Below are 25,923 nucleotides of genomic sequence, written 5' to 3'. Positions count from 1 at the left end.
CAGGTCAGAGCCTGGAGCCCGCTTCTGATTCTGTTGTCTCTCTCTGTCCCTCCCCCGCTCACACTCTGTCTCTCTGTCTCAAAAATAAACAAACATTAAGAAACTTCTAGCAGGAATGGCCCTTGTTCACAGTTTTCTCCCGTTAATTGATCCATTTATGGCAGAACCAACACTGTTGGTCAATTCTCCAAGGAAACAAGACGGGTCAGATCTATTCTTACTGTTGTGGACAGGAGTGGAAACCCAGGTCCCCCAAATCCTACAATTAAGTGTTACGCACCAAATCATGCCTTTGTTTACATTATTGTAAGCATCGCTGGGGAAGAGATTTTCTGGAAATAACCATAAAATACAGCCTTAGGCTATCACTGCCCAAAAGAATAGCATGAAAAAATATTTTTTTAATAATTTGCCCTAAAGACTGTCCGTATTTACAGTGCCAGGCAAGTAAAAGGGAGAAGAAAAAAAACCAGTGTACCAAGCTCCCTTGGAGACCCTAGTAAGTCAATGAATGACAGTTCATCCTAAAAGCAGGGCCTCAGGTGGTGGCCTTTGCAGCCCTAGGCCCCCTGCCTGTCTTTTCGTAGGTGACAAGGCCTTTTCAGGCCTTTTGAAGGGCAAGGTATATTAATTGCCACTTTTCTTGCAGGGAGGTGTTGGATATTTGCTCAAGCCCCAAGGCCATGATCAGAAGCCTAGGTCAGCCTAGGGAGACAATGGAATGATCTTCTGCTAAGGCATGTCCTTGATCCTTCTCTGCCTTCTGCTGATCGCATCCATCAGCCAGCGTCAGATAGGAAGCCTGCCTGACCCAGGCTCTCCCTTGGTGGTGTATTTCAGTGATCCCACATTGCTACTAAATATTCCTCAAGTGCACTGTGCTTTCACAGCCCGGTTATCTAGTACACTTTCCTTGCTGGGTTTTCATTCTATTCTTTGCTCAGAAGACACTGTCCTAACAGACAAGGCTTTGGACGTGCTCAGCACAGTGAAGGCACAGCAGTTAAGAGTTCACGCTTGAGAATCTGCTGATCTGGGTTTGAACCTTGAGAACAATAGTACCCGCCTCGTTAAAGACCACACTGCACAAAAGGCACAGATCCAGGACCCAGAGGAAAAGCTTGCGAAGTGTTGGCTGTTATTATTCTACTCACTTTGGCTCTCATCCCTTGTCAACAAACCTAACCCCTACCCTGCCTCCGTCCCCAGATCTTATCCACCCTTGGATCTCAAATGATTGCACCACCAGAACGGAGGGCAGCTCTCACTCCTTGCAAAACTCACATGATAACCACCACGCTGCTTTGTCTTAACCTTCCTTTGATCCTTCTACAGACCCGCTTCTTGTCGTCCCCCCAACCCCGCCACCAGTGGTGGGTCGTTTCTCAGTTTGTTCATCTTCCCTGAAGCACCGAGCACAGTTGGCTTGGCCATAGAAGGCTCCCAACCTGCTGTGGCTTGACTCGATTCAAAAGTTGCCATGGGAAGGACAAAGCCCGGGCCTTTGGAATTTGAGTTGGGGCCATTCCAATTATTTTGGTAGAGATGATTTGAAACTTTCACACCGGGTCATGCAAATCCTCCCTTCTGTGAGACTGTATATATTTCTAACGTTATATTGTGCCTGTGGTGTTCTATAAAGATCAGTATTCCCACCAACTTCAAAAGCAGCTCGCTGCTTGAAGTAGCTCCATGGGGGTATTGAGCAAGAAGAGAAACAGGTTCCACATGTTAGGAGAGTCTCATTTAACCAAGGCCATGGCCAGTCTCCTTTCATGGGGCTTTCCCCTACATTTGTCTTATTTATGTTGCATAGAAGACGCAATTCACTGCATGCCAAATCATCATTTCATATGTCTTCTAGAGTGGTTGTGAAATTATCCCTTTGTTTACGATTGAATGGAAGGAGGAGACACAGGAAGTTTCTTCTTCAACCTGTGGCCCTTCCACAGAGAAGGGTGCTCGGTCAAGGTACTTGATTCTGACCCTAATGACCCTAAACCATGGTCCTTGCTACCTCGCGGGGGCTGACTCGAACTAGGTGACAATGTGGTGAAAGATTCGCTTTCTAGTAACCACCCCCGTGGGACCTGGTAGTCTCAAGAGCTAGAAAACACACAACACATCGTAGCCTGGGCAAAGAGAAGCGTGCATCCTGAAACATACACAACTAGAAAAATCTGTGCGAGAGGAGGCTACTCTCCAGAGTGAGAGAGACTGACTCTTAAAGCAACCACAACTCTGGGGTTTCCAACAAGAATTCACAGGAATGACAGTGAACACCAGACGAGTAGTTGAGAGAAGGCAAAAAAAAAAAAAAGTTCCAGATAAAAATATCTAAGAAACATGAAACGTGACTTCACTCCTACACCTAAGTATAGAGAAATATTTCCCTTTGGAGCCAATTGATCGCTTTTGTTGTCGAAATCAGGCAACCCCAGGCGGGATGTTCCATATTCTTCCCAGGCCTGTTTTCCTTCTTTTGCACGGATTCATTGCAGGTGTCGTCCACCCTCCAGCCCCTGCTTCTGCCCAGAGCCCGAAGAGGCAGCTTACCATCTGTGACAGGGACTTCTTCTTCCTGGCCATTCAGGGCTCCCTCCTGGGGGCTGAAATCTTCTTCCTCAGCTAAGCCATCGGCAGGAGACAGCTGACCATTCTTCTGGAGGAGCTACACGGAAAGCAAAACCGCGTAAACTTCAATGACGATGAAGATTTAAGTCTTTTATTACGCTGCATGATCCCGCTACCTTACAAAAGGTCCCGGGCGCAGATACGGCTTTGTATCAGGGCAAATGTGTGCATCACTCCTTCATCCATTCACTCACCTAAATGCCACATCCCTGACATACAGCCCAGTCCTATCGAATATACAACGAGTAAGTCAGGTGTGGTCCCAGCCCCCTCGAGCTTACAAACCTCCATCAAAAGCAGACCTCAAGAAAAAAATGTTGTTTTCTTTAAAGCAACGTTTTTCCTTGTGTTTAGATGCAGCTTATACATTTGACCAGAATACACCTAAGTGACAATATGACCTTCCCAGGCGAGAGGGCAGACATGTAAATAAACAACTGTGGAAACTGTCATGGTGGAGAAACACAAGTCACAATAAACAGAGGAGCCCCAACCTATGGGGTGTTGGGAGAAAAGGGAGTACGGATAAAGCGGAGACTGAAGTTCCCACGTGATGGGCGTATGAGAAAAGAAAGGTGCAGGGGAGGCAGAGAAGGGAGGCAAATTAGGAACCCCATGGTTTGAAGACCAGTGTACTCAGAGACAAGAGAACAAAGAAGAGATGCGTCACACATGCTTTCCCGAGTCAGTTTTTTCTTTAAAATGTTACTAAAATGGACATTGGTCCTCTAACCCGGAGAATACCCTATGCAAATGATGTTTTCGGTTGCAAAAATAGTAGACATATAGATATACCGTTATTTTGTTTTAATGTTTATTTATTTCTGAGACAGAGACAGACAGAGCATGAACAGAGCATGAGCAGAGAGAGAGGGAGAGAGGGAGACAAAGAATCCGAAGCAGGCTCCAGGCTCCAAGCTGTCAGCACAGAGCCCGACACGGGGCTCTAATTCACGGACCTGAGCTGAAGTCGGATGCTTAACCGACTGAGCTACCCAGGCGCCCCTATATTATTATTATTTTTTTTTTTTAAACCTGAGAATATAGGTAAAAAGTGTTAAGGCTATTACAAAAATAGCTCAATAACCATTTAGGAACCTCAGGATGTCAACAATGTTTTACAATCCGCACACATTTCCCAGTATATGAAAACCAATGTAGGCAGGTGCTGTTATTTCCATTTCACAGCAGGGAACAGTGGAACCCAGTGGGATCACAGAGGGTGGGGGTTGGCAGGCCACAGATCCCACAGCTCAGACGGAAGCACCACAGCCCGAAGGCCAGCACTCCCCACCAAGAACTTCCAGGGTTTTTTCCACAGCACTACAGGTTGCTGAAGGACCTGTTGCGGTGCGTAACGATAAAATGGCACTAAGAGGGGCGCCTGGGTGGCTCAGTCGGTTGAGCGTCCAACTTCAGCTCAGGTCATGATCTCACGGCTCGTGAGTTCGAGCCCCGCGTCGGGCTCTGTGCTGATGGCTCGGAGCCTGGAGCCTGCTTCGGATTCTGTGTCTCCCTCTCTCTCTGCCCCTTCCCTGCTCATGCTCTGTCTCACCCTGTCTCAAAAATAAATAAAAACATTAAGAAAAAAATTAAAAAAAAAAAAAAATGGCACTAAGAGTATTCCGCAGTCTCCAGACCCGCCCAGCCCAAAGAAATCTCCGGGCCCACCACTCCCCTTGGCATCAGTCCGTGCTGCTTACAGGCTAGCAGAGCACATTGGCCAAACCACTGACTTTGATAGCAGCCTTGAAGGGACAGCAGGTTCAAGACATGTCAATCGGGAAGTCTTGAACTGAGCTAAATTGATTTCACCTGGCTGTTGCCGGCTCCCAGCAAAGCTGCCCTTCGGCGGCACGGGCTGCCTCCTGAAATAATACCACTGCACTTTAATACTTACTCCACAGATGGAAGAGTCGGCTTCAAAATGCCCACGCTGAGTCTACTTATGAGAATGCTCAGATTACATTTCCACTTAAAGTCTTCTCTTACCCAACTATGAAAGATAGGAGTCTGAAATGAAACCTAAAGACAAAAGTGGGGGTGAGGGTGGGGAGGGAGGTCTCCACAATGCCCATTAGCAAAAAGGTCAGCGTTTAAGAGTATTTGGACTAAATATCACTGGTTATGTGAACACGTCCAAGTCAGATTTGATTAGCAACGTGAAGAAGAGGCAGGAGGAAAGCAGGGAACGTATATTATTGCGAGCTCCGCAGAAATCCCGTGGATCTTCAATCTAAAAAATGCTTGATGTGCATGCACCATGATGTGCAAACTAAATGGGGAACATGAGAAAGCAGTGTGTTGTCTTAAGTTTATTTATTTTGAGAGACAGAGATAGCATGAGTAGGGGAGGGGCAGAGAGAGAGAGAGAGGAATAGAGAGAGAGAATCCCAAGCAGGCTCAGTGCTGCCAGCGCAGGGCCCCAGGCAGGGCTTGAGCTCACGAAACCACAAGACTGTGCGTGACCTGAGCCAAAACCAAGAGTCGGCCGCTCAACGGACTGAGCCACCCAGGCACCCTAAGAAAGCAGTTTTAATGCCTCAATTTTTCAATGCAATAAACGTTGGGCAACTGTGCCCCTTGTTTAGGAACCAACAGTTTGAAGTTTTACCGTTTAGAATCCTACAGAATTTCCATAATTCCTGGAAGAGTTCTCATAATTCTTTACGAATTGTCAAACTCAAGCTATCTTTACCCAGAGCCAAACTGAGTGTTTTTATTTTTTTTATTTTTTTTTTTCAACATTTATTTATTTTTGGGACAGAGAGAGACAGAGCATGAACGGGGGAGGGGCAGAGAGAGAGGGAGACACAGAATCGGAAACAGGCTCCAGGCTCCGAGCCATCAGCCCAGAGCCCGATGCGGGGCTCGAACTCACGGACCGCGAGATCGTGACCTGGCTGAAGTCGGATGCTCAACCGACTGCGCCACCCAGGCGCCCCCTGAGTGTTTTAAAATGCAAAACATCTACAGGACACAGGCACAAACTTTCCTCTCCTCGTAAATGTTACATACATATAATGAAGTACATTAAATAACATCAGATGAGTCTTAAAATCTGACATCACTTGCTAGCCCTCCTTATACCCAAAGTGTGATGATTATGGATTAGTTATTTCCAGTGACCACAGGACCCTGTCCCTATTTCCAAAAAGCACTTGATGGATTAACGTTGGTACCAGACAATATATGACAGGGATATTATTGAAACTGAGTTTTGAGCCAATTTTGTTACAAGCATAGCTTGAGTCTCAAAGCGAGTGGGCCACCCAAGCTTTGACCCCCACGGGTGATACCCCCCAAGTGAACATTCACAGCCCAGGAGACACCAACACTCCACACAAAAATGGGACTTCATTCCTAGCCATATTCGGATATTTCCACCATTCTGTGTTTTGCTTAGAGATGCTGTTTACATAATCTTGTAGAAGGAAAAACTCACTTTTGTCTGTGACAAAAATAGTGTTTGGGGCGCCTGGGTGGCGCAGTCGGTTGAGCGTCCGACTTCAGCCAGGTCACGATCTCCCGGTCCGTGAGTTCGAGCCCCGCGTCGGGCTCTGGGCTGATGGCTCAGAGCCTGGAGCCTGTTTCTGATTCTGTGTCTCCCTCTCTCTCTGCCCCTCCCCCGTTCATGCTCTGTCTCTCTCTGTCCCAAAAAAATAAATAAACGTTTAAAAAAAAAAAAATTTAAAAAAAATAAAAAAAAAAAAAAAATAGTGTTTTTGTTTTCCTTTTTTCCCAACCCCAACCATTTACACAGTTGATACTACTGTTAAAGTTCCAGGTGCTTCTGAGAGTTACCAATAAATTAAGGTCACCTCAAATTGTAAGAAACCTAACCCACTGTTCCTTAACATTTAAGTCCTTTCTGTCTTTTCTTATGTGTATATGTATTTATAAGCATTTTTTTAAAAAGGGAGAATACATGTTTTATGCCTGATTATTTCATACATAGTGGATGCATTTCGTTGTCAATTAGCACCTATCTGAGTTGTCCTCAGCCATTCTCTTTTGTCTGTAATTCAAATGCCCACAGAAGACAAGGATTGATTTATCAGTTACACTGAAGGAGGCAGTCGCACAACTTAGTGACACGGGAGGTGAATGTCGGAGCCGGATGTAGTGTTACGGGTCATCTACTTCAGGGAGGAAAGCAGTGTCGGGACTCAAGTTTCCAGAAAAGAAAAAGCGGAAATTTCTACTCCCTTCTTTCATTCTGAAGCTTCCTCACTCAGCTTTCTCCAACCCTTCTGTACTTACTTCTACACTTGTACAAACACAGAGATAGACACTAGACTTAAAAGACATGCTCTCAGGGGCGCCTGGGTGGCGCAGTCGGTTAAGCGTCCGACTTCAGCCAGGTCACGATCTCGCGGTCCAGGAGTTCGAGCCCCGCGTCAGGCTCTGGGCTGATGGCTCAGAGCCTGGAGCCTGTTTCCGATTCTGTGTCTCCCTCTCTCTCTGCCCCTCCCCCGTTCATGCTCTGTCTCTCTCTGTCCCAAAAATAAATAAACGTTGGAAAAAAAAAAAATTAAAAAAAAAGACATGCTCTCTGCATTTGAACATAAGGAGCACCAGAAAACCTCTATTCCCACTGGATCTGTGCTTCAAAAAGTGTAAACGCCTCTTTTGAGCAAATCAAAACCCTAAATGTTTTCAAGCTTATATCCTTTGAGTGGGTCAGCCAGAGTTTATTCCCGTGAAGCATTCCCACATTACGACTAAACAAGCTTTAAAAAACATCTCAGTGCCTCCAGCAGCATTTTCCTCTCGTTCCTAGAAGATTTTGGAATCTCCAAAATGGCAGCCGGGACACTGCAGAAAGAAACTACCAGACTTCGTTCCTCTTCCTCCTCCACTGGACTGCCCACGACTTGCTCTGAGCCCCTTTGCAGAGTAAGCAGTGGGAGTCTCAAGCTCTTTTCTCTCTTTTTTAAGGTTTTATTTTTAAGTAGTCTCTACGCCCGACATGGGGCTCAAACCCACAACCCTGAGGTCAAGGATCACACACTCCACTGATGGAGCCAGCCAGGGGCCCCAGGAGAATTAAGCTCTTTAATGAATGAGTTAAACAATGAACAAAACAGATGGGCTCTCGACAGCTCTCGGGATGTTGGGGGTAGAGGAGATGAGCCTGCTGAAGCAACTTCTTTCACCACAGACGTGACCCTCGTTGTCTATGTTCTCATCGGATGATCAGCTGACCATCACAGGTGACACTGACCCCCACAGTCCTGCCCTGCTTGCAGTAAATGAGGTTCCAACCGGTGCAATTCTGGCAAAGCCCCAGAAACGGAATGTTAGGTGGGTGTGAGCAGGAGCAACCAGAAGCGAGTCAGTATGACAGGGACACACACGCACAAACGATATGGGGGAAAAAAAGATGATCCGGGGGGATTTTAAATCCCTGACAAAACTTGTAAGGAAAACTCTTCAATGTCTTTTTCTCCATTCTAATATAGAGCATTTTGAAGGAAACCTTTAAAACTGTCAAATATGGGGCGCCTGGGTGGCTCAGTCGGTTGAGCGTCCGACTTCGCTCAGGTCATGATCTCACGGTTCGTGAGTTCGAGCCCCGCGTCGGGCTCTGTGCTGACAGCTCAGAGCCCGGAGCCTGCTTCGGATTCTGTGTCTCCCTCTCTCTCTCTGCCCCTCCCCAGCTCATGCTCTGTGTCTCCCTCAAAAATAAATAAACGTTTAAAAAAAATTAACAAATAAATAAATAAAAATAAAATTGTCAAATAGAAGAAAATAGAGATGAGACTATCATTCTGTAAACAATGTCTTTGGGAAGCCATTTGGAAATAGCCAGAAACAATTGGAATGTGCATACCCACCCACCACACTATTCTAGCAGACATGGCTTTCCCTCCTTACACAGGTATAGGGACAATGACACACAACACACAACCCACATAACAGCATCAAAGGGAACGTGGTCAACCTAGACACCCCGACATAGGTAGATGTCTCCAGTTTAAGTGAGAAAAGCAAGTTATAGAGAATGTTTGATTCCTTTATGTGTTTAAAATAAGACAAAATAGGGGCGCCTGGGTGGCTCAGTCAGTTAAGCGTCCGACTTCGCTCAGGTCATGATCTCACAGTTCGTGAGTTCGAGCCCCGCGTCGGGCTCTGTGCTGACAGCTCAGAGCCTGGAGCCTGCTTCGGATTCTGTGTCTCCCTCTCTCTCTCTGCCCCTCCCTGGCTCGTGCTCTGTCTCTCTCTGTCTCTCCAACACAAATAAACATTTAAAAAAAAATTTTTTTTTAATAGAAAAAAATAAGACAAAAATAACCCACTTATAGGGAGGGAGAAAGAGAAGGATGGGGATGGGAGGGCTCCCTCGGATGTTTGTATAAACATTAAAAAAAAACTGTAACAACATTACACAAAATCTTTAACAAATGCTGCCTCTGGAATTTTAGTTATTCTGCCCTTTGCAAGGGTGTTGGGGAAGAGACACAGTTTTGTTTTGCTTTGTTTGAGGCATAACTAATATATATTATATGAAGGCATGGCTTCCTTTTTATTTACTTTATCATTGCAAAGGTGAAAATGCTTTGAAACTTAAAATCCAGATTCTGAGGCTATCACATGCTAATAACCTGGCTTTCCAGGGTTCACAAATCTTTTCAGATCCTCTGAGCAATGGACCAAACTGATCCCATGGACCTTTCACCCATCTGTTCACATGATCTCCAAATGTGATTACCATTTAAATAACCTCCTCGGCCACACCATTAACCAAAAATATTGACGAAGACACAGCCAAGACTATCACAGCTCTACACCAGGCTACCCGAGGCTCCCGAGATATTAGTACATGTATTATGGACCCATATCACCAATGTCGTTTATATACATTTGCTAATTTAACCGTCCACCTTAAGGAAACTCTTACCATCACCCCCACTTTATGGCCAGCAGAAGGGGAGAGGTACTGCACCCAAGGGGCTGAGCCAAGATGTGTGGGGAAGCCGGGACTCACCCCAGGTGACCTAAGCTGCACACACGGCCTAACGCGAGTGAGCATGTTCTGCCTGGGCACTGAGTTTCTTAAGAGCAGAATTTCTGATTGAAGGAAAAAACCCCAGTCAATCCATTTCGCAAAAATGACACAGGCTGTAAGAATACAAATCATTGTCGGGACACCTGGGTGGCTCTGTTGGCTGAGCGACCGACTTCAGCTCAGGTCACGATCTCACAGTTCGTGGGTTCCAGGCCTGCATCAGGCTGGCTTGCTGTCAGTGCAGAACCTGCTTCAGATCTTCTGTGCCCCCCTCTCTCTCTGCCCCTTCCCTGCTCACACACTCTCTCTCAAAACTGAATAAACATTTATTTAAAAAAAAAAAAGTCATCGTGACAATACCAGCCAGCCTGGGTTATGTTTAAGCTAAAAGTTTCCTTCTAATTTAGAGGTCAATTACAGAACACCAACAGAATTATGGGTTTTGAAAGGTTTGCTTTTCTTTTAAAAAGTAGCCATTTTTATTTCAAACTAATCTAAGTAGAAAGCTATGTAAATCCAACTGTAAACATGATATAAACCATTAGGCCACAGAGTAAGGCACAGAAGAGGAGACACTTTACTTAATTAAATTAAATAGATCTAATTCCTACAGTTAAGGTCACTGCAAAAAACACTAAGAGGACAGAAGGCAAAAGATTACAAAAATTAACTTAAGAAATAATTCTAAATATCCAAAATTTAGGGCATGGTTATAGCGCATCTCGCAGGCATTAAAAATACTACCTACAAAGTGTATGTAATAGTATGGGGATGTACTTTATGCTGTAATATTCAATTTAAAGAGCAAACATAACAGTTATACATATAAAATGATTACAAATACATACAAGAACATACTGTAAAACAGCAACATTACCATACCGTTCATACTGCAATATATCAAAACATCACTGAGGAAGGAACCATGAATATTTGATACCCTCTATTTCTACTTTTCTTTTTTTAAATATTTATTTATTTTTGAGACAGAGAGACAGAGCCTGAGTGGGGGAGGGGCAGAGAGAGAGGGACACACAGAAGCCAAAGCAGGCTCCAGGCTCTGAGCCATCAGCACAGAGCCCGATGCGGGGCTCGAACCCACGAGCCGTGAGATGACCTGAGCCGAAGCTGGACGCTCAACCAACTGAGCCACCCAGGCACCCCTATTTTTCTACTTTTCTATGTTCTGATGTTTCTGTGTTCTATGTTTCTATGTTATGTTCTTTATCTAAGTAACATGATGATTTTTACAACTGGGGGGTGGGAGAGCTTTTCCTTTGCTGGATATTCTGTCTCGGTTTGTTTATTTTTAGAATGGGCAAGAGGCCACTAAGAAAATTTTGCTTTACAGGGAAGCATTGTAATTCTAATTTCTACCAGTCACATGAATTTCATGAGAAAACAGAACTGCTTTAAGACAGAAATGCAACAGTGAAATCCTATTTCAGGCATTTGGTCATGCAAACTAATCCATATTCCCTCAAGTGTAGAGAACACAGCGGGCTCAGAAGCAGGCTCAGAAGCAGAGTGGAGAACTGGGTACTGGTACTCTCTGGGGCAAGATTAAGTACCTCATTTTGGCATTTTAGAACTGTCCCCTCATTGTCTCAGGCTGAAACGTGGTGGGGTTCCTTCCAGGCCAGCAAATGGGAGGTGGCTAGGAGAGTGGGGTCTGATCTGTGGCTTTGGGCCACACGTTTTAGCCTCTCCTACCTCCCTTTCTCTGTAAAAATGGGATAAGAATTCATTTTTATCTACCTCACAGAGTATCTGGGGCATCCCCGACACGTTCTTAATAAGTCCGCTACTAACCTAAGCTGCAGCTGCTTTTATTATGCCTTTTGCTGTCATAAGTGTGATCTAATGGGGCTCCTGGGTCTCTCAGTCGGGCAGGCATCCGACTCTTGATGTTGGCTCAGGTCACGATCTCGTGGTTCATGAGTTCGAGCCCCACATCCGGCTCTGCGCTCTCTTCTTGCCCTCTCTCTGCTCCTCCCCCACTTGTGCCCTCTCTCTCTCTCCAAATAAATAATTTAACTTAAAAATATATATAAGGGGCACCTGGGTGGCTCAGTCGGTTAAGCATCCGACTTCGGCTCAGGTCATGATCTCGCGGTTCGTGAGTTCGAGCCCCGCGCCGGGCTCTGTGCTGACAGCTCAGAGCCTGGAGCCTGTTTCAGATTCTGTGTCTCCCTCTCTCTCTCTGACCCTCCCCCGTTCATGCGGTCTCTCCCTGTCTCAAAAATAAATAAACATTAAAAAAAAATAAAATAAATAAAATAAAATAAAAATATATATAAAATAAAGGGAACTACTTGTCCCAGGCCCACTTCCCCCCTACAAAATGAATGCTTCAAGTGGCACCCGGGTGACTCAGTCAGTTAAGCGTCGGACTTCAGCTTAGGTCATGATCTCACCATCTCATGGCCTGTGGGTTCGATCCCTGCTTCGGGCTCTGTGCTAACAGTTCAGAGCCTGGAGACTGCTTCGAATCCTGTGTCTCCCTCTATCTCTGCCAACCCCCACCCCTTGTGCTGTCTGTCTGTCTGTCTGTCTCTCTCTCTCTCTCTCTCTCTCTCAGAAATGAATAAACATTAAAACATTTTTTCAAAAAAGAAAGTTTCAAGAGTTCTTTCTGGATTGTCCACACTCTGCACTCAACACAACATTTAGCATAAAGGCTTGTAAGCCTTCTAGTTGTCTAATGGTCTGGGTAGGAAGAGAGGGGCAAGGCAATTGACACAAAGGTCTAAGCAGAGGAGAGACACCCGAGTTGTTTTTTGTTTTGTTTTGTTTTGTTTTTTTAACCACAGGAAGTATGGAGGAAACAGCAAACGGCACAGTATGGCTCCTGTTAGCTATGGAACTTGACCTCTGAGCTCATTCTCCAAATTATATACATGGGGACTAAGACCATCTTGGTTTTCAGATCGTCTTGAGTTTCAAGTGAAGTCATATTTGGGAAAGCTCTCCTCAATTGAAAAGCTGTCGGAAGCCGCTGTGTCTCAGTCCACTTGCCCAAATCCACCCGTGACCTACTCCAGTATTTTTCTATCACGCTAGAGCCAACTTTTAAGAAATTGTCCTCGGGGCGCCTGGGTGGCTCAGTCGGTTAAGCATCCGACTTCAGCTCAGGTCATGATCTCGCGGTCCGTGAGTTCGAGCCCCGCGTCGGGCTCTGTGCCAACAGTTCAGTTTTAAATAAACTAGAAAAAACTTTTAAACAAAAATTTAAATTTCTAGAAATAAGCTGAAAGCTAAATATAGAAACTGATGACTCCATCCGTAATCCACGTTTATAAAAAATTTTCACGAGCTACAGCCCTGGTTTTTGAAAGCTAATTGGACTGAATTCTTGACTCCCTCTATGCCTTCCCCTACAGTCATGCTCCCAACAAGTTAGCCTTAAGAGGCTGTCTCCACCCCAAGGACACTCCACCTCCGAGTTGCAGAAATGAAACGTACGAGAACGAGAGTGGTAACAAGGTTTCTCTTTTTAAGATTCCCAAAAAGTTCAATTCTGTAAAGTCTGACAAAGTCTTCAGCTATTAGGTTTATAATGACAGGTCTGCAGACACCAGGTCTTGTATTTGTTTTAAGAGAAGCAAATGGAACGTAAAAATCACAATCTGACAAAACTAAGATTGGCAACATGTTGGTCACAGCTGACGCTGGTGGGTGGATGGGTACGGGGGGGGGGGGGGGGGGGGGGGTTGTTGTATTATTCTGTATTCCATGAATCTAGAAAAGATGCATGGCGATTCACAAAACGATACAAAAAACAAAAACAAAAACAAAAAAGGAGGCCCTTAAACTAGCAAGCCTTTAAAGAGAGAAAAGAAGTGCTTCTAATGTTTAAGAGTATTGTATAAACGCTGCACCAAAAGCTCTTGAAAACACATGAAATCAAGAACAGTATATACTCGGGGGCAAGAGTGATTCTAGTGACCGCTAAAAACGAGATGTCCTTATCTGAGAAGTGACCTTAGGAGATCTCTGCCTGATCTTGATTTTCCTCCTGAAAAATGTCCTGCTGTACGTGAGGCGGCAATTCCACGTCTTAAAATACTAATGCCCTGGGGGGCACCTGGGAGGCTCAGTCAGGTGTGAGCCACCGACTTCGCTCAAGTCATGATCTCAGGTTCATGAGTTCGAGCCCCGCGTCAGGCTCTGTGCTGACCGCTCAGAGCCTGGAGGCTGCTTCAGAGTCTGTGTCTCCCTCTCTCTCTCTGCCCCTCCCGCGTCGGGCTCTGTCTCTCTCTCTCTCTCTCTCTCTCAAAAATAAATAAACATTAAAAAACATTTTTTAATACCTTAAAGTTGTAAGATGCCCTGAAACACCCGATCTCTAAATAAAACCTCTGCTTGCTTTTAATTCCGCGCTATTTCTTCCCACTCCTGTATTCAGCAAAACAAAACCAACAAACAAAAGTATCTCCTTACTGGTTGGTGACACTGAACATGACTGAGTTAATCTGAAGTACCCGGAAAAGGGGGTGGGCATGTCGGCACCATCCGCTAGAGTCAATGGGGCTCCCTACCCACCAGCCTCACAGAAAGAAAACACACCGTCCAACTGATCAGGCTTTTGAAATATCAATACTCAGTACACCAGGCGTTATCAAATGCCATTGTACCAGGCATTATCTCAGAAGTATGCTGGGCTCAAATGATCTTGGGAAAACTCTCTGTAGTGTGCATTCTGAACCACTAGGGAGGAAATCATTGCCAAGTTTTTCTAAGATTTTATTTTTAAGTAATCTCTGCACGCAACATGGGGCTCGAACTGACAACCCCAAGATCAAGAGTCGCTCGCCCTACCAACTGAGCCAGCCAGGCACCCCACTGTAACGTTTTCTAAAATGACCTGCCCACCTCGTAGACCGCAATTATTAACAGCCTGCGTTAAGTAAAGACACCAGAGTAAATGCCATATGCTTTAACACACAACATTTCAGTCGGATATTCCCCTCCTTTAAAAAGGAGTTACAGTTGTTTTAAAACGTACTAAAGATCTTCGGTTCTCTGGGAAAGTATGTGAAAGAAAACAGAGCTCTAAATCTGGTAGAGGTAGGAGATCAACTGTGCTGATTTCAGACAAAGGGAATTTATAAGATCTCTGCTGGACATGAGGGAATGAAAAGTACCACCTACCAATTAATTACAGCAATTCTCTGTGTGAAGATGGTCCACCAGGATTCCAGTACGTGAAGGGCTTACTTGGCAGCTCCCACAGCATTTAGGTCTGTGTCGTAATTAGAACAGAGATGCTCAGTAAAACCACAGAAACATGTGAATCCTAGGTCAAGGATTCTGGCACGCTGATAGCCCCAGCATCGTTCTGTGTGCTGGAATCACAGGACAGGAGGTATTGCTGGTGGCCTCTACCAAACACGTGTCTCCTCTGGGTAGTGATCCTAACACTTCTGGCTAAGAACCACTACTCAGCCTCATTGAATCAGAAAAGGGGGGAGCTTAAACTGTCCCCCCCCCCAACTTCCCTAAACCAGGAAACACGGTCCTACTTATATAACTTTGGGTCACTGATAAAACCCATCTAATACAGAAATTCAAAGTGGTGGGACCGGTGTGTCCACTTGGGGGGAACAGACCAGACTAAACAACCCAACAGTTGAAAACTTTGTTGTGTGAAGGGCAGGAAACAAGCCGCACTTTCAGGTTAATGACTTTCATCTTAAGCTTCTAAGCAATGCTGAAGGTCCATGTCTAAACCCTAGTAGGCAGCTAACATCTGTTGGTTGGTTGAGTGTGGACCTCAGAGTGGGGTGAGGCTCTCCAGATCTTGTCAAATTGTACATCTCAGGATACGGATCCTTAAAGCACATTTGCTAGTGTTATGACATATGATGAATGTTTAAGACAGGTTATTTTTCCCCCTTGGAGTTGTTGCACCTGCAAGATATACGGAGGAAATCAACTGCCTGCCATATTGACTTCACTGTTGTCTACAGATCCCAAATGCAAATTAAGCAAAATATTAATGTGAAGAGAACAGTGAAGATGAGTACCTTAAAAGCAAAAGACTGGTGCTCTGAAGCATCTGACTATTCTAATGCCTTTTCTTTTTGATCCACGTACCATCAATTTCAACGTAGTTGCAGAAATCAGGAGCCCAATTCCCACCTAATCCTTACACACCATACTCGAGTAGCTACTCTCTTGTTAAGACCCTCTCAAAGGTGGGGAAGGGCGCCTGGGTGACTCAGTTAAACGTCTGACTTTGGTTCAGGTCAGGATCTCACAGTTCATGGGTTCGAGCCCTGCGTTGGGCTCTGCACTGACAGCTTGGAGCTTGGAGCCTGCTTCAAATTCTGTGTCTCCTCTCTCTCTGCTCCTCCCCTCTCAAAAATAAACATTAAAAAAAAAAAAAAAAAAAGACTCTCTCAAAGGGATCTGCATTAGGTAGCAAAATACCATTAATCACATCCTTGCTTAGGAATTCAATAATACAAAAAGTTCTAAAATCCACTGTATGTCTTAGAAAGGCTAGATAGTTTCTTAACCTGAGAGATAAACAGTTTTGACAAAGGAGGAAACCAACATCACCTGAAGTAAAGTTTATAGATTTTAAGGTTCAAAAACCTTTAGGCGCTAGGATTATTTCTTCTAACCAAAAATGTATCCCTAAGCCATGAGCATCAGAAACTTCAGAGAGGGAGTAAGTTATGAAAAATGTGCAGCGCCCGAACTTGGCACAATTAACTCCACTATGCAAACCAAAATAGACATCTGGGATTGAGCGAGAGTCCAGTGGTAGAGGGCTATCACCTGTATATACGAAGAAAGAAAGGCAGAAATGGAAAAGTTGGAGAGGGTGTCTTATAAGCTCTTCTCCCATCCTGATGAATTGGTTTAATTGCTTGTTCTAAGCAGCCCACAAATTACCACCTCTTACAGGTCCTACACCATGTGGATGACTACAGTAAGGGGAAATGAGACCGTAAGTTTACTACAAGCTTTGCCCAACCAAAGTATTTAATCAGGAGGATAATTGAGATCAAAGTTAAATAACATACATTATCAGTATGCATATTTAGTGGTTGTACTGCCTTTGAACCACATTGCTTAAAATAACTGCTGGTTAAAAAAAAAAAAAAATCCAGAGAGAGTGAATTTATTGATCACCGAGTGAATGTACTGATCGCTGTGTTGCTACTTCAGTTCTAAGTCTGTGGGCCCTGTGATGTGAAAAAAGGAAACGAACAAGCAGGACTGCTGGTCTTGTTTTCAGGAGAACGGACTTAACTTGTAAAGATGGCCCATCTAAGGTAACGTGATTTAGCAAAGAACCAACAACTGCTATTCCACAATGTTCTACTCCAAATATTTCTAGCCTAGTCACGGAGAAAAACGTGCTACAGACGAGAAAAGCAACACAGAGTTTTCCAGAGTGCCGTGCTGTGTTTGCTGAAAAGCGAATCGATAGCCTCCCAGGCTGAATTCTAAACCGCTTTTCGACTGATTAAATGTCTGCCTCACATCTGCTTCTTTCTGAAACCTGCCACGCAGGGGCACTGCCAGAACCTCTCCAGTCTGCAGCTTTTAGGAAAGGCACTCCGCAAGGAAGGAGGAGTGGGGGACGGGAGAGCTATGCTAAGCCCTCCAGACTTCCAGAAATGCCCCCTTCCATGTTAAAAAGATAACAAAACAAACAAAAAACTAAAGAGAGTTTCCTATACACCATGGCGTGGATTATTCAATAAAGTTATTAAACATTTAGCTCTGATAATGGACTTGAAGACGCCATTTTGGAGAATCCATTTAGGGTTTTGTAGCCGGTTAAGAGCAGAATCAAAATGATAAACTGACATGGATTTCTCAGACGTGTGTGCTCAGCTCTGTGCTCCCCGGAATTCAGATGGCCTGCTGCAGACCAAAATAAAAGTGACGTGAGCGGTCCTGCGGCCAGAGCACAGCCAGTGTTTATGTTAAGTCAGGTCGGAGTCAAACAAAGACTGCCGAGGCCCACACATTCATAAAAGGCAGGTGATGGCAGGACCATGCCCTTAACTGGTAAAAATGCTACAAAGCTTCTGCAGACCCAGTGGCAGAGGAGGGCATGGGAGACAAAAGGGCGTGCTTTCCAGTGAGGCAGTTGGGGAGGGAATCCCAGCTGGGCCTCCTTTTTAGCCGTGAGACCTCTGAGCACATTTCTCATCCAGAGCTTAGAAAATGGGACGAACGCTTTGCAAAGTTGCCGTGGCCCCACCCCGACCCAATGAAATCAGAACCCCAGGGAATGGTACCCAGCTGTTAGAGGAGTTTCTACAGGTCCTCAGGGGGTTCGCACGGGCAGCCGCCGTCCCCGGAGGCAGATGCTGACCACAGGAGACTGACCGCTGGTGAACAGGGACCCCGGGTTGGGTCATTTGCCACAACGGGGAAACAGCTCTCAAAAGGAAAACAAATCAGAATGCAGGTGAGTTCGTACAGCAATTGATACAAAGGCAGTGAGGCATCCTGACTAAATGCTGGAGGCCCTCGTGCCAGGGATCAGTCGGCTTGGCTGGAGGTTTTCCACCAGGCACACCCCCCAGGATGGAGAAGAGCGGGGGCAGGGGAGAGGTGAGGTTAGGGGAGGGCCGGGGTGGAAGAAAAGAGATGGCAGCAGGCCTTGCTTCATGTCCAGCCGGCCGGCCTGAAACTCGGCTCATCATGGCGTCCAGCTGGTGCAGCAGGGTCATGCTGGAAGGATCTCTTACCCAGCACCGTCGTGGGGCGCTCAGCCAAGATGGCACCTTGGCCTCCTCCGTGTCCTGTCGCCCGAATGGCCCTGATCAAGCAACCTGAACTCACTGAGAAGGAACAGAAGGAACACCGTAACACTAGGTCCTCTAAGCATGCAGAGGCACTAAAATATTTTTTTTTCTATATAGAAATAGTGACTATTCTAAGAACAGTTATAATAAGGAAAGGAAAGCAAAAATAATATAAAAAGGCGGGGGGGGGGGGCGCCTGTGTGACTCAGTTGGTTAAGCGTCTCACTTCGGCTCAGGTCACGATCTCGGGGTTTGTGAGTTCGAGCCCCGCGTCGGGCTCTGTGCGGACAGCTCGGAGCCTGGAGCCTGTTTCAGATTCTGTGTCTCCCTCTTGCTCTGCCCCTCCCCCACTTGTGCTCTGTCTCTCAAAAATAAATAAATGTAAAAAAAAAATTTTATAAAAACAGGGTGGGGGACAAAAACATAAGAGACTCTTAAATATGGAGAAAAAACAGAGGGTTGCTGGAGGGGTTGAGCGAGGGGGGATGGGCTAAATGGGAGAGGGGCATTAAGGAATCTATTCCTGAAATCCCTGTTGCACTATATGCTAACTAACTTGGATATATGTTAAAAAATAAATACAAATTAAAAAAATAAAACAAATAATAATAAATGGAAAAAAAACAGAGCGGAGTTATATTGGTCAATACGTTTCTTCTGTCAACAGTAAGCTTCCAGACAATATTGCTCAGATGCCTCTTCCCTGGCCCTGCCTTCTGGACAAGGAAAAGGATATTAAAACAAAACAAAATAAAAACAAAATTGACACAAACCCCAAACATACTAGTCATCCTCTTACTCAAAGAATAAAGAATCACAGTCCCAGGTTACACAACATACGTCTCAGAAAGTTAAGCATCCCTTGGCTTTTGTTCCAAGTAATCGGGACACCAGCCTAGTAATAAACCCTGGAGAAGGGAAGTGGCATCTGGGACGCCCCTCCCCCCACAGTGTCTGTATTCAAAGGCCATCATGCTTCCTTTCTCTAGATAAATCTAGACTGGTTTGGACTGCATGAAGAAACTTATTCTAAGAACGACAACACCTTGATGTAAAAAATGGCAGCTCTGGATTCTTATTTTCCTGGTTTTTAGAAAGTTCTCTCGGCCCCTCCCCTGCTCGCTCGCACTCTCATGATCTCTCTCTCTCTCTCTCTCTCTCTGACTGAATAAACTTTAGAGAAAATTCTCAAAGTTTTTTTTTTATTTTTTAATGTTTACTTATACTTTGAGAGAGAGAGAGGGAGACACAGAATCCAGAGCAGGCTCCAGGCTTTGAGCTCTCAGCACTGAGCCCGCCAGGGGGTTCGAACTCACAAGCTGTGAGGTCAAGACCTGAGCCCAAGTCAGATGTTTAAGCGACTGAACCACCCAGGCGTCCCTTCACAAAGTTCCTTAATAAGTTCCACCACACATAGACCAACTTTATTCTCGGGATCTGACTCCACCCAAAGGGGTTTCTAAAAAGGAGACACTGTGAAAAACGTTTGTCATTGACAAAGCCTTGTAAAAACTGCATCAACTACAAGCTGTTTGGGGGCTTTTTTTTTTTTTTTTTTTTGTCTGTTTGCTTGGCTTTGCTACCAAATGTATTCCCTCAGACTTCTGTTTCTGATACATAGAGCTCAGAAAATTCACCTAGTGTGTAAGCAAGCACTCTAAAAAGCCTTAATTAGAAGTGCTATTTCAAAGGGGCACAGGCACCCCAATGTTTATAGTAGCACTATCGACAATAGCCAAAGTATGGAAAGAGCCCAGATGTCCATTGACTGATGAATGGATAAAGATGTGGTACACACACACACACACACACACACACACACACACACACACACACTGGAATATTACTCGGTGATCAAGAAGAAGGAAATCTGGCCATTTGCAACTGCATGGATGGAACTATGAAGCGAAATTAGTCAGAGAAAGACAAATATCATGTGACTTCACTCCTATGTGGAATTTAAGATACAAAACAGATGGACATAAGGGAAGGGAAGCAAAAATAATATAAAAACAGGGAGGGGGGCAAAATAAAAGAGACTCTTAAATGAGGGTTGTTGGAGGGGTTGTGGGTGGGGGGATGGGTTGATTGGGCAAGGGGCATTAAGGAGGACACTTGTTGGGATGAGCACTGGGTGTTATATGTAAGTAACGAATCGCTAAATATCACTAAATTCTACTCCTGGAATCATTATTACACTATACGTTAGCTAACTTGGATATAAATCTTTTAATAAATAATTAAAAATAAAATAAAATGAAAGTATTGGACATAAAAAAACACAAAAGTGTTCAGTCTGGCTAAGCATCATGGTGCATTTACAGTGAAACGTAAATGTGCATAACCATCTCTAAGCATTCAGGGTGGAAGATATCAGCTTGACTCTCTTAATGTGCATTTGCACTTGCCACTGGTACTTAATTATTACTTAAATATAAGTGATCTCACACAAGTGCATTTTCCAGTAAAAAAGGAGTCCATTAACCTAATTTATAAATCATAAGTTATACCTGTCAAAATAGCTTTTAGAGCTGCTAGCTAATAGAGAACATCTAGTAATGGTATTAATACCTTAATTTTTAGCTTTATCAGCATGACAGTGGGACAGAGAATAGGCCCCCACATAAATACTCAAGGAGTCTTGTCCCGATTTACGAGACAGAAGCATTAATTTGGGAGGAACTCTGTCTTCAAATACAGAAGTTTTTACTTCGTTATTTATTTTGAGAGAGAGAAAGCAAGCACGGTCAGGGGAGGGGCAGAGGGAAAGGGAAGAAGAAAGAATCCCAAGCAGACTCCCCACTCTCAGCACAGAGCTTGACGAAGGGCTCGAACTCACGAACCCCGAGATCATGACATGAGCGGAAACCAAGAGTCCAACGTTTCACTGACTGAGCCACCCAGGGGCCCCCAGAAGTTTTTAATTCCGGGGTAGGGACAATGAGACACAAGACAGATGTATCCCAAATCCAACAAAAACATGAATTAAAATTTTCAATCCTCAGTTGTAACTACCAACTTTACAACAGCACGTAATTAACGTTAGCAGCTACTGTTTGAAAAGTCAGTTTCAACAGTGTGCTCATGGTTCTTGAATGAATTTGCACCTGCCTCAGCTGGCTCCGCCAGACCAACGACTGTGGCATCTTGGTCAGGTCAACACTGGCAGCTCTGGTTCTTATTTGTTTTGTTCTAGAAAATATAAGCTCAGAACTCTGAGCCCTACCATTCTCAACAGACCACATTCAGGAATCTCAGTCAGAAAATGATCTGACTTTAGGATAGACAGAGCAGACTGGCTTGCCTTGTCCACAAATGCTTTCATAAACAGCTGGCATCTAATAGAGACAGCTGATGGGGGCGCCTGGGTGGTTCCGTCGGTTAAGCATCAGACTTCGGCTCAGGTCATGGTCTCACAGCTTGTGAGTTCGAGCCCCACGCTGCGCTCTGTGCTGACAGTTCAGAGCCTGGAGCCTGCTTCGGATTCTGCTCCTTCTCTCTCCGCCCCTCCCCTGCTCACACTCTTTCTGTCTTTCAAAAATGAATAAACGTTAAAAAATTTTTTAAAAACTTTTTTTTTTCTTCCTAAACAAGAGATTACTGGAGACGTTACTACAAAAAAAAAAAAAAAAAAGAACTTTGTTTTATCATTCTTCTCAAATGTGCATTTTATTCTGCTAAAAAGCATCCTCTCCCTCCTTTCCATAAACTCCCCCTTGAAGATTGCAGTTTGAAAAAATGCAGTTTTCTCTAATTTGTATGATCCCCTTCCAGGCAAAGAAAAAATAGTTCAATGGCAAACTCAATAAAGTGAATCACTGCCCAGACAGAAAAATATTATTTGCTATCCGTTCACATAATGATGGGGGAAAAAGCTTTGAGACTGAAATATAAATTAGCAAATGTCTTATAAACCTGTCCAGTCACTGCCTATGGGGAGTAGGGGATAAACATTCTGCTTTAATAGTTAAGTTTGTATGATGGAATTAGTCTTACTTGACCCCAAATACACTCCCCACTCTGCTGCCTCATATTACATTCTTCACACTATTCTTTTTTTTTTTTAATTTTTTTTTAACGTTTATTTATTTTTGAGACAGAGAGAGACAGAGCATGAACACGGGAAGGGCAGAGAGAGAGGGAGACACAGAATCTGAAGCAGGCCCCAGGCTCTGAGCTGTCCGCACAGAGCCCGATGAGGGGCTCGAACTCACAGACCGTGAGATCATGACCTGAGCCGAAGTCGGCCGCTTAACCGACTGAGCCACCCAGGCGCCCCTTCACACTATTCTTAAAACAAGTCCATGGAATGAATCTGCAACCTAGACCACTATCTACTCATAACTTCTTGCATTTTGTTTTCTTTACTGACCTTCTAAGCTCACTTTCCAAAGCCTCTGTATCAGTCAGCTTAAGCTGCTATAAGAAAATACCACAGACTGGGTGGTTTAAACAAATTTATTTCTCACAGTTCTGGAGACTGGGAAGTCCCAGATCAAGGTGCCAGGCAATTTGATTTCTGACGAGAGCCTGCTTCTGAGCTTGTAGATGGCCACCCTCTCACTGTGCGCTCACAGGGCAAAGGAAGGAGATAAAGGCACACAGAGATAATGAGTGGGGACACTCTCTGGTGTCTCTTCTTCTAAGGACATAAATCCTTTCAATCAGGACCCACTCCATGACCTCATTTGGCCTTGATTACCTCCTTATCTTATCCTCAAATAGCTTCATTGGGGGTTATGGCTTCAACATACGAATTTTGAAGGGGGACACAATTTGCACTGCAAGGGGCCACAAGGGAAGATTCTGGGCGCTGGCAATGTTCTACAAACTGACACAGAAGCTCTTTACAAAGGTGTTCATTTTGTAAGAATCCACCAAAGCCACACACCTTACGCACGCTTTATGGGATGTCAGTTGACCATAAACACACTAAAAACCACCCAAACCATTAACCTGGCTGCAAAGTAGACAACAGAATGAAAGAGGCCCAGAATGGAGGCAGGGAGACCGCAACTATATCAGAACTGGAACCAGAGAGGAGAGTTGGGGGACAGGAACGCTCAACCTGTAATGTGTTTTGGAGATGAAACCAACAGGACCTGACACTGAAAAAAGGACTCCCAGATTCTCTAGGTACCTGTTTCTGCCCTCGGTAGAAAAGAGGATTTACAAATTTGTGGGTAGTAAGTGCTTAAGAAAGCACCCGACCGGTAGTAAGCAATCAATGTCGGCTATTAGCATGACAAAGAACAAATCCCTGCTTTTGTTGCCCTCTCCTAGCATTTGGCCCCAATGGTTCGGCCATCTTTTTGTATTTATTTAAGTATGTATGTACGTATGTATGTATTTATTTATTTATTTATATTTTTGAGAGAGTGCGAGAGACCAGGGGAGGGGCAGAGAAAGGCGGGGACAGAGGATCAGAAGCGGGCTCCGCACGGACAGCAGAGAGGCTTGAACTCATGAACCCTGAGATCATGAGAGATGATGACCTGAGCTGAAGTCCGCCGCTTAACTGACTGGGCCACTCAGGCACCCCCCGGCCGTCTTTTCCCGCTACTACTCCTTTCCAGGAAAGGAATAACATCTTAGGTAGAAGAACCTAGACACTTGGGGGATCGTTTTGGGCTTTTCTGCTTCTCGTTCAACCCCACGCGGATACCGTTGCAAGATTTTTTACCACAATACCAGGGATTCGTCGTGTCTCCGATTCGAAGAATGAAGAGTGGACACAGGATGAACGGCAGGCATGAGTTTGTTAGAGTTTAAGATTAGAAAGTAAGAAAAGTAGGAAAGCTCCGTTTACAGAGGGGACATTCAAAGGTAAACGCCCGAGGACTATAGGCGGGTCCTTGTTTTACATAAGGTTCTGGTCGTCCCCTCCCCCTCCCATCCCGCTGGTTCATCCTCAGGTCCAACCCTCATTGGCTTGATAGCTCTAGGTGCTGGGTTGTCCATTCCTGATTGGCTCGTTTCCAATGTAGGAGGGGTGCTCTGTGGCCATACTGTCCCTTGTGGGTCCCAGGTTTTAGGGTCTACTGTTTATTCTTAGTCAGATCTTAGGTGGTATCTGTTACATTCTTAACAGGAACTTTCCACCTGAGGGGGTTTGCTGTGGTCAGACACTCCCAGCATTGTTCCAAAATAAGTGTCGTTCCCCACGCAGGGACCTCAGGTCCTACCCTGAACCTCTCTGCCTGTTTTATCCTATCCTTTCCCTATCATATTACACCATCAAGTCCCATCATTTTTTGAGTTTTCAGTGCTGTCTGCATCATCCACTTTTTGATTTCTGCCCTAGCTCAGGCATCAACACTGCACGTCTGATTTCCTGCTGCCTGCAGGGTCCCGACAGCTGGCCTCCCTGTTAATTTCCTTAGTTCTGCATCTGCCATGGGAGTCTCGCCTGCTTCCTAAACCCTAACTCCTCACCATCCTACAGCACAAGCGGAGCCTCCTTGGAGAACAGCCTCCTCGTTCCACTGCTCCCCCTACCCTCCTTCCTGAAGGATCCGTCTTGGGCCAATCAGGAAGAAATCAATATCCTTCCCATCACCTCTGTACTTTGACACAACGTGAATGCGGGCTGTGCTGTGGGAAGCTGGCGAGGGCTAAGCTGAGATAGAGACTCATGAGGGTGGGGACAGCATCTCCCTTACACACGCAGCACCTTACACACGATACGCTCTAAGTAAATAATTCACGTTTGTCTGACCTGAACGTCAAGAGTAATAACAAGAAGTGGAGGGAGACAGCAAGGATGCGATCAAGTCCACACACGAGAGGCATCAGGAGAGAATCAATGGCTTCAAATCTGGATATTGCACATCCAGATGAGCAATAACACTGTTAGATTCAGGCCAAAGAGCACCTCACTTTAGAGACTCCCATTCTGGCCCTTCTCTGGCTCTCCCCTCCCTACAGGCACCAAGAGTAGAAACCTACCTGAAATCAATGTCCCGCCTGCCCCGGGGACCCAAGATCATGGTGCTCACAGGGCCGAGAAGCCAGCCAAAGGGCATTTGTTACGGTGAAGGTTGGGGCGTAGGGACATAGCTCGGACCATGAGCTAGACAATCACATGCGTGAGCTGAAGGCCCCTCAAGGTGTAGGGTGAGTCAGGAGGGAGAAAAGGGCGGGCTGGATGCTGCTGCTCCCGGCATCCCCACATTCTGACATGGAAGGTCTAAGAATTCTAAGCGCAGGGGCGCCTGGGTGGCTCAGTCGGTTCAGCGTCCGACTTGGGCTCAGGTCACGAGCTTGTGGCTTGTGAGTCCAAGGCCCGCCTGGGGCTCACTGCTGTCAGCGCTGAGCCCGCTTCGGATCCTGTCCCCCCACCTCTCTCAGTCCTTCCCCCACTCGTTCTCTGTCTCTCCCTCTCTCCCGCTCTCAGTAAATAAATAAACTAGAGAAAAAAAAAAAAAAAAAAAAAAAAAGGCGGGGAGCCTGGGTGGCTCAGTCAGTTAAGCGTCCAACTTTGGCTCAGGTCATGAT

At 45.2% G+C, this 25,923-nt stretch overlaps 1 protein-coding gene across 1 annotated transcript in view; it reads right to left on the bottom strand.

Annotated features, from left to right (window-relative positions):
- Positions 1–25,923, bottom strand: part of AKAP12 (A-kinase anchoring protein 12) — a 103,581-nt gene that overhangs the window by 44,320 nt on the left and 33,338 nt on the right. Inside the window, exon 2 of the mRNA XM_086708123.1 lies at positions 2,557–2,671. Coding sequence (XP_086564249.1) covers positions 2,557–2,671 — 115 coding nt within the window. The remainder of the gene's footprint in view (positions 1–2,556; positions 2,672–25,923) is intronic.

This window comes from Puma concolor, chromosome B2 (assembly GCF_028749965.1).
Source record: "Puma concolor isolate L17-30 chromosome B2, mPumCon1.1.hap2, whole genome shotgun sequence".
Taxonomy (NCBI): Eukaryota; Metazoa; Chordata; class Mammalia; order Carnivora; family Felidae; genus Puma; species Puma concolor.
The sequence above is the reverse complement of the archived record's forward strand: the minus strand, read 5'-3'. Positions and strand labels throughout refer to the sequence as shown.